The 8,644-nt window shown below is 56.1% G+C and overlaps 1 protein-coding gene across 1 annotated transcript; it reads right to left on the reverse strand.

Moving 5' to 3' along the window:
* Nucleotides 1–1,384: 1,384 nt before the first annotated feature.
* On the reverse strand, nucleotides 1,385–7,963 carry PROM2 (prominin 2). Its single transcript, XM_084499711.1, has 23 exons — nucleotides 7,429–7,963; nucleotides 7,158–7,207; nucleotides 6,822–7,024; nucleotides 6,581–6,701; nucleotides 6,374–6,437; nucleotides 6,207–6,296; nucleotides 5,903–6,102; nucleotides 5,748–5,822; nucleotides 5,597–5,660; nucleotides 5,327–5,486; nucleotides 5,078–5,230; nucleotides 4,668–4,791; nucleotides 4,052–4,143; nucleotides 3,885–3,969; nucleotides 3,620–3,766; nucleotides 3,426–3,497; nucleotides 3,260–3,352; nucleotides 3,121–3,174; nucleotides 2,664–2,744; nucleotides 2,441–2,509; nucleotides 2,255–2,344; nucleotides 1,958–2,064; nucleotides 1,385–1,853 (listed from the first exon to the last, which is right to left on the reverse strand). Exons 1-23 carry the CDS (start codon nucleotides 7,874–7,876, stop codon nucleotides 1,790–1,792), a joined length of 2,706 nt encoding a protein of 901 aa, XP_084355837.1. The 5' UTR covers nucleotides 7,877–7,963; the 3' UTR covers nucleotides 1,385–1,789.
* Nucleotides 7,964–8,644: the final 681 nt, after the last annotated feature.

Consider the following 8,644-nt stretch of genomic DNA (forward strand, 5'->3'; position numbering starts at 1 on the left):
AGCAGTAATCCTTTAATAATGCATAAAATGGGGTATTTCCCTGTCAGTTACCAAGTAGAGAGTATTTCAGTTAAGGAAATGTAGGGAAATCCTCACTCACTTTGAAGGCATGGATCTGTCAACTCCTTTATAGATTTTGTAAATAATCACTTGCTGGTAGGGTCAAAGTGCTTTAAAGATTATGGAGGATACTACAGAAATTTTAGACATTTCCTACCACAAAGCCATAAATGCTCTAAATTGGAAGTCAAAGGCCCAGGCTGTATTTCCTTGTGGGGAAGCAGCTTCCGAACCACAAAACATATGAAACACATACTATTTCAGCTAGTGGAGCTTGAAAATGATCCCCACCTCTGGCAGGGTCTCCTACCCACAAAATTGAAGACTCAGCCAGATTTTTTTTTTGCCCCCCGCTCCCCTCACAACTTACATCTAATTAATTTTAAGAGGTGGGATTACTTATGTCTCATCTTTCAGGCCTTGGGAAAAGGGGTTTCCTGCTTCCTAAAATCCCTGCAACCACCACAAGGGCTGCTTTTTTTCACCAGCCTCTTCGAGGACTACCAGAAACACCAGCCAGGGCAAAGCAATGATAATTAATGATCATAAATGCCGGTGAGTATCTCCAGTGCACTGATGACCCAGCCTGGAGGGCCCCAGCCCACAGGGGTTCTGGGTCTCTGTTCCTGTGACTCCAGCACAGCCCCACCAAGGCCCCTGCCTGGGTCTGGGTGGATGGAACCAGGGTCCTGTGGGTAGCTGGGCCCAGCCTCGCCACCTCTTGATGACACCCTGCCCCAGAGTCCTTGAGCTGCCACCTACCCTTGGCCGCAGAGCGTTCCCAGCCCCGGAGCTCCAGAGGCCACCACTCCAGGGCCTCTCCTCCCTGGCACGGCCATGGAGTGCCCCTGTCTTGGCCTCTCATGGCCCTCGTGGCCCTCCCGCGGCATCTCCTCAGCCTTCCCAACCCGCAGCTCCCCTCAGCCCCAGATCTGGAGCCCCTACAGCCATGGCCTCACCCCCACTGTGGGCAGCCTCAGCCCTGGGAGCCTCTGAGGAGGCAGAGGGGACTGTGGGCCTAGCGTGCTCCCCTGAGGGGCTGCATCCCTCAGGCCCAAACAGTTCCCTACAAAGACCCAGCACTGGTGATCACAAAAAAAAAAAAAAAAAAAGGCAGGTGGTGGTGGGTTTAGCATGGGAGGGTTTAATGTGCTCCATTCCTGGGTCCATCCTGGGAGCAGAGAAGCATCGCAGTGTGCTGCTGCAGGAGGGCGGGAGGGAGTTGGGTGTGCATCCCAGCAGGGTCTGCATGTGCAGCGGGAGCACCAGTGGTCAGCAGGATCTGCGGGGGCACGTCCTGGCACCCTCCATCAACCAGGCTCTGGGGGTGTCCCTGATGAATGCTCAGACACTGAGGAAGAGACGTCACAGGGATCCGGGGTCCTACAATGCACAGATGCAAGTGCTCCTGTGCCCCAGAAGGATGTACAGACCCCAAGGTCACTGAGGAAGGGTTGTTGGAGGGTCCTGGATCCCTACAGCACAGGGACACAACTGCCCTGTGACTGGGAAGGATTCTCAGACCCTGAAGGACACTGAGAAATAGATGTCAGAGGGACCTGGAACCCTACAACACTTGAGTGTCCTATGGCCAGGAAGGATGCTCAGATCCCCAAGGACACTGAGGTGGAGGAAGCCCTGTAATGTTTGCACATGAGTTTGACAGGCAGGAGCTCCTGAAACAAGTGCCCCAGGTCTCAGCCTGCCACCATACCTGGCAGAGCCTGGCCTAGAGCTTGAGTGCTGTGACACGTGGGATGTGGAAAGGACAGGTCTCCTCTGACCCTGTAGAGCTGTAGAGGGAGAAGGAGAAATAATCAGATGGTTGAGGAGGAGCACACAACTCCCCTCCTTGCATCATCTTAGGGAGTCTGCCCACCCTGTGCCCACTGTTTACATGAGTCTGTTGCGGATGGGGCGGAAATGTTTGGTGAGCCTTATGGCGAAGATGATGTTGGGGATGAGGAAGAAGGTGCAGCATCCCAGGCTGAACCAGAAAGCATTCTGCAAGGAGAGAGCACACAGGTCCTGCTTGGCTGTTCAGGGAGAGGCAGGCCCAGAGGGGTCTGGGGAGTCTTGTGTTAGCTGGTCCTGATGTGGGGGCATCAGGGCTGCTGTCAGCTTCAGCTGCACTGAATATGTGCTACCTTGGGTAAGGGCATCCACAGAGGGACCATGACCACAGGGTCCTTACCCAAGGGTCAGCAATGCGGTCACACAGGATCACCCGCCCATTGTCTAGGGCTGTGGCAAGTGGCTGGCATGAAGCCACATCCTCCCTAAGCTGGAAAAAAAAGTGAGGAGGCAAAGTGTAAAATCACTCCCAACTCAGTGAGATGCAGTTCGCTTCCTCACCTCCACAGCAAAGGCATGCACTTACCGTGTGCCCAACCCAGTGCAGGTACTGTGCAAAGTACCTCAGCTCCTTCCTTGTGAAGCAGCCAATCTCCTGGGCAGAGAGAAGGCAGCATGGAGGTGAGGCTTGGAAATGAGGGCTGGAGGTTCCAGGTGCTCATTCCCTTCTTCCAGAGCCTCTTTACCACTCTTCTTTTCTGGCTGTGGGGAATTTTATCCCCCTGAGGGCTCATCCAGCCCTGGCTCACCTGCCGGAGGATCTGCTGGGCTTGCAAGGGCAGCTGGGCTTCCACTGAGGCTGTGGTGGCCAGTGTAGTCTTCACCCGCTCCTGGAAAAGCACATGGAGCACAGAGCACCCTTAGAGCAGTGAGCATCACTGGTCCAGTGGGACAGGTGCCCCAGGTGTGTGGGGAGTGGAATGTGCAGAGTGAGGCTTAAAATTGGGTCTGATAGTTGGTAGGCAGGGAGAGAGAAAACTCCTGTCAGGGAGTGGGCTAAACAACATGGGATGGCTCTGTCAGGGATGCAGCTTTGAGTGCTGCAAGGGGGTTCTAATTTGCAGCAGCAAAACTGAGTCACTGAAGAAACCAGTCCTCTTGGGGTTACATCTTTCCTGGTCTTCCATCACCCTATAAATCACTTCTGGGATGCTGGGTAACAAGACCCATATGGCACTGCATATTTTTTGGAGCTGAAAATAGTACCTGGAGGTGTGGTGCCAATTGAGAGAGGAACCGGATGCTTTCTCCCAGCTTCACCTGCAGAACAGGGAGGTGAAATAACTGCAAAAGCCATGTTCCCCCCTCCACAGTGACACAAGATGCCCGTCAGACATGGACTCACCACCAAAGCCTCCTGTGTTTGCACCGTGGAGTTTTGCATCTGCCACAATGCTTGAGCTTCAGTAGCCAGCCGCCCTGCCACTGTGCCATTCCTCTGCAGGGAACAGTGGGATGTGGACAGCCATCTGGGCATGCAGGTAGCCCCTGCTGCCTGACCCACCACTCACCTGCATTTTCTGCAGCCCCTCCAGGCTCCTTGCAAGGCCAGGGAGGCTGGTCTGCACCACAGGGATTTTCATCTAGAGGAAGATGATAGAGTCATAGTCTACTCGAAAACCAGCCCTGGAACGTGACTCCCTGTTGGGCTGGCCACAACGTGCCCACCACTGGGGGGACCATCTCCCTGTCAGAATCCCCTCACCTCCTCCTGGAAGCGTCCATAGTCTACCTCATCCACGCCACTGCGGGCAAAGGTCTCCAGATCCTGCCTGCCCTCACTGCGCAGGAGCCGCACATCGCCAAGGTGCGTTGTGAAGTCACCCAGGCGTTTTTGAAAGTTGGCTGTGTACTGTGGACATGAGATAGGGGGATGCCACAGGTTTGGGACCAGGTACCTCCATCCCATTAGCCTCAATAAAGCTCTTGCATTCCCCTTCCCAGAAGCTCTGGTTGAAGCCAGCCCTCACCTTGGGGGTTTTGAGGTGCTCATCCAGGTTATAGGACTTCTCAAGCTGCAGCACCTCCCACAGACCTGCACCACTCTTGCACTCCCTGCAAGTTGAGGGGACAGTGGCAGCATCACCACAAGCCTCACACTAATTAGGGGCAGAGGTGGTATCCTGTGAGCACCTACCGGTAAGTGGTGCTGAGGTTGGAGTCTCTCCTGAGGTTGAGCTGGCGGGTGAGGTTCATGGATGGAGGCAGGTTCCCAGGGGTGTCAATGAACTGGGCAAAACAGTAAGAAAAAGAGGGGTAGGGTCAGACACAGGCACTCCCAGACATAATTTTGGGGTTGCTCTGCCCTCACAGGTGCATGCTGGTGTACCCTATCCCATCTGGAGCTAATCTTGCATGTGTTTGTATGATGTTGGGAAGGGAAGCAGTGGAGAGCCCTTTGCATGGCCCTGCCTGTTTGTGCATGACTGCAGTATAAGGCCTGGTGCCATTCCCAGCCCCACAGCAGCATGTCACCAGTCACAAGCACCTCAGAGCACCCCATCCACCCCCAGCGTCCCCAAACACCCAGGGGATAGGGGCGAAGGTGGGAGCATTGTCACTCTAAACAAATTAACCAGCACAAAGCCAATTTCCCGCTGCTGTTGCAAATCCAGCGGCCTAATCCTTATCGTAATATTCTGGTCTAGGATAAGGCTTTCCAAGCAGGGTTCAAGGAGAGGAGGCATTTGTAGGCATCTTGGTGTACCCAAGCAGACATGTATGGAGTGATGGACAGATGCATGGCTACCCACCTTATAAATCTCCTGGTTGACCCAATTCCTGCAAACCAGTGTCTGGATGTTGCCCCCAACCAGGAACGTGGCAAAAACCAAGAGGATGAGGAGCCAGGAGAACAGGAAACCCAGGCCTACGCCACTGAAAGAGGGAGAGGAGGCACGGAGGCACTGCTGACAGCTTTGCAGACCTGAGCAGGCTTGCGGCAACCTGCCCAGCCCTGCGGCTCCTTCCTGCGCCTGGGCATGCTGGCTGGGCGCGGGAGCTGCAGGATCCCAGGGAGGAGCAGCTTCTCCCAGACCCGCTGGCGCAGGCGGTGGCTACAAAAGCCTTTCTGCTCAGGTGGCTCCAGGTTCGTCCCTTTGCTTTTGCTTTTTGGGGTAGCATGAGATGGCTACAGACCCCTGGGACCCAGAGGGATGCTTACACCATAAGGAACTTGGCGCCAGCTTCTCCTCGGCACTCGTAGTCGCTTGGGTCCTCCCGCTTGGAGAGCCCGTATGTCCCCAGGGCCATCCCCACCACGTTGCAGGCAGTGATGAGGAGGATGATGGAGCACAGTGCCATGCCCATGATCCACCTGGAGAAAGTTGCAGCCTCACAATGCAGTCCTAGATATGGCTCATGGGGGCTCAGCACCCACCTCCACTGCACCCCCAGAACCCATTTGTGTCACCTGTACCACTCGAAGCGCTCCACCTCACGGAGGAAAGGCTGGCTCCGGTTCTCTGCCTTCAGCAGGGCCTCACTGACATGCCAGGTATAGTCAGGGAGGGGAAAGCCATCAGCAATGCTCTGCACCTTCTCTGACACTTTGGTCATCTCCTCCCGCAGCTCTGCAGGACCAAGACCATGGTGAAGGGGGTCTGTGTGTCCCATGCCACCTCCCTAAATCCAGATTTACCCCATGGAGGGCAACACTGATCCGCATGAGGGTCTTGCTCACCCTGAATGACCTGTGCCATCCTCTCCACAGCCAGCTCTGGGATAGAGTTGAAGGTACCGTTGCCCTGTGAGGAGAAAAGAGGGTAGGAGCAGCTCAGATGGGGCTGCCTATGAGCACCAGGCTACCCCACTTCAACCCCATCTGCCCCCACCTGCCGAATCATCTCTGCAAAATCACTTCGGGGCAGACCAGCCAATGTCTTCAAAACCTTCTCCACTGAGGGCACCTAGGGGGTAGGAGAAAGCATCCCATGAGCCTTGTTGGTGCCAGAGGGGTGGTGGCAGGGGGACCAGCACCCCGTCTCACCTTGCTGTAGTCAGCACCCAGCTCCAGGCTCTGTGCCCTACCCAGGATGCTGGCGCAGGAGGTGCAACGTGGGTCGTCTAGGAGTGCAACCACACGCTGCCGCTGTTCACGCAGCACTGGCTCCAGCTCAGCCCGTGCTGCTGTCAGCACCCGCACTGTCTTGTTGAGAATCTGTAAATGGTGCAGCGAGGTCTGTAGGTCTTAAAGAGAAAGCCCAAGGCTAGTTCTTACTGCTCCACTTGGCCACCCCCGTCCCTGGCAACGTTTTGACAGTGGCCCAAGGGAGAGCCATGCTCAGCCATACCTCCTGCCCTGTCCTTCAGGTCTGCCAGTGCTGTGTAGGTCATTGCCTTCAGCTGTGCATGGATGGAGAGTCCCACGCTGCGACTTACTCCTGCAAGGCACCATGATACCATTAGCTGCTTGTCCCAGCCCAGGCTGGGGTGCACTGGGAGACTGTACAATGCTTACCTGCCAGGTCGGAGATTATCTGCTGCCGGGGCACTTCAAACTGGTCTACCACCATCTGCACACCCTGCAAAGAGAGAGGAGCTGGTGTACGGGGGCACATGGCAGTAACATTCTCCAAGATGTTACTTTGCTATTAAAAATGCACCAACTTCACCTGACCTCCCAGTCTGCTCCACCCTAGGATAGCAGAGCTGCTTGGGGACCCACCTGGGGGACATTGGCAATGTGCTGCCGCAGTGTGCGCAGTGTGTCTGGAACAGCACCAAGCCCTGGCTCCATCTGCTCCTTCACCCGCTGGTTGGTGACCAACGCACAGATGGCACTGGTCCTGCCAGGGACAAGCAGGCAGTGATGGGGAGATCCCACAGAGCAACCCCATCCCTGTCCCCATAGGCACAGTCCACCCTGAGGTGAGGGGAGACAGCGGTGGAGGGCTTTAGGCACTCACAGGATGATGAGGGAGGTGATGGAGAGGCAGATGAGGAGGCAGCGGCGCCGGCAACCCAGTGAGCGCCGATGGGCACGCAGGCGGCCCCCGCACCGCTGCTGGCTCCGGCAGTAGCAGAAGCACAGCCCAGCCACTGGAACAGTCACAGTGAAGAGCAGAGACACTGCAGCACAGATGACATAGCCGAGCTCATACTGCACGACCTGTGTGACAGCAGAGCACAGTCAGCATAGTCACATGCAGATTTTGGGGAACTCCATACACTCACTGTCACGAATTCCCCATCCTGGGCAGGTGCCACCACCATGGCTTCCCTGTCCCCATGTCCCCGCTCACCTGTGATGTCCGAACTGAGCTGGGGTCATTCAGGGCTGCCCTGAGCAGCTCTGTAAAAGAAACCGTGGTGCCAGTGAATGCCCTGGGGGCAGCTCCCATGTCCCACAAGATGCACCCCCATCCCTCCCCTGGCAGTGTGCCACTCAGTGCAGGGACAAAGCAGTTCAGACCCCACTGACCATTCATAGGTAACTAGCACAGGAATTGCAGAGGGGCTCCAAGGGATGGTGGCACCCACGGAGGTAATGTCATGGGTCCCTGGGAGACTCACCTGTGGGCAGAGGGTTTTGCTGGATGAGGTCCAGGTAGTGTCGGACTAGGCTGTAGAGGGGGTCGAGTAAGCTGGGCACCCGGTGCAGTGCTGGTACCCGGATTTCGGCATGGGTGTCGGTGAAGCGGAGGATGCTGCCAGGGCTGCTGGGGTGGCATTGCTGGGTGCTGGCCGGGCGCAGCAGCACCCAAGTGAGGAGCAGCCCGGCTGCCTGCATGGCTTCAGTGGTGAGGAGAGAACCGGGCGGCCCGTCAGCCTGTGAGCACACGGAGGGGCATGCCTGGTCCTGGCCGGCTTCTCTGACTGCTCTGGGAAACCTGCCTGACAGGTCGGCTGCTGTGTCAAGCCCAGACGCTGCTGCGGCTGCTCCCCAGGGCTCCCTGGGGCATCTGGGCTTGGTTGGGCTGTGCAGAGGTGGGGTTATGAGCCACACAGTTTTCCAAACCATCCCAGGCCTGTTTTACAACCACTGAGTCCCCCCAGTCCCCACCATCCCCATGGGCAGCAAAGCCCCCTCACTCTGGGCTGGAGGAGTCCCAGGGCTGCATCCTGCAAGCCAGAATGGGCTGAGCACCAGTGGCAGGGATGGCTGGAAGCAAGGCAGGCTGCTTCCTCTGGGAGGCAATGTGCAGTGTGGTGCAGTTCCCCCCAAGAAAAGGCGCTTTTTCCTGAGCCAGGGGTGCTTGCAGCACCTTGCTGGAGAAGATGGGGAACACCAAGCGCTGCTCCTCACAGCCCTTCTGGGAATGAGATGCACAATGGACTGGAAAATCCTGCCCTGGACATACAGGCTTGACTGAGTCCCTGTCCTGGGACAAAACTCCCAGGACTAGAAAAGCATGGAGTCAGAAGAGCAATTACATGCAAGGCATCTGTATAAGTCTGTATGTCTGCAAAGCAGCCCCAACCACCCCCGCTTCCCTGTACCATGGGAAACACTCTTCCTGCCACTCCCTAAGTCTCCCATGGGTGTCCATGACCCAGGGCAATTCTCTACCCATACATTGACTCCCTTCCATGGTGGCCATCCCCACACAAATTCATGGGGTAGGCATGGGAAGCAGGAGTGGACTGTGTTAGGGCAACCACTGCATTAATTCTATGAATGATTGCAGGCAGACATTAAAAAGTGAACAAAAATTATTCAATAATATATTAAACTGAGCAATTGATATGGGAAATGACAATAAAGAAGAAAAAAAAATCCAATCCCAGA

The sequence above is a fragment of the Aythya ferina genome (assembly GCF_964211825.1).
Source record: "Aythya ferina genome assembly, chromosome: 27".
Lineage (NCBI taxonomy): Eukaryota > Metazoa > Chordata > Aves > Anseriformes > Anatidae > Aythya > Aythya ferina.

Excerpts from the sequence above, each read along its gene's own strand:
- PROM2 (XM_084499711.1), bottom strand. The coding sequence starts at position 7,876 with ATGGTTTGGAAAACTGTGTGGCTCATAACCCCACCTCTGCACAGCCCA. Across the intron at positions 7,208-7,428 it reads GCAAAACCCTCTGCCCACAG|AGCTGCTCAGGGCAGCCCTG; the intron begins GTGAGTCTCCCA and ends TTTCTTTTACAG. Across the intron at positions 1,854-1,957 it reads CCCATCCGCAACAGACTCAT|CTCTACAGGGTCAGAGGAGA; the intron begins GTAAACAGTGGG and ends CTCCCTCTACAG.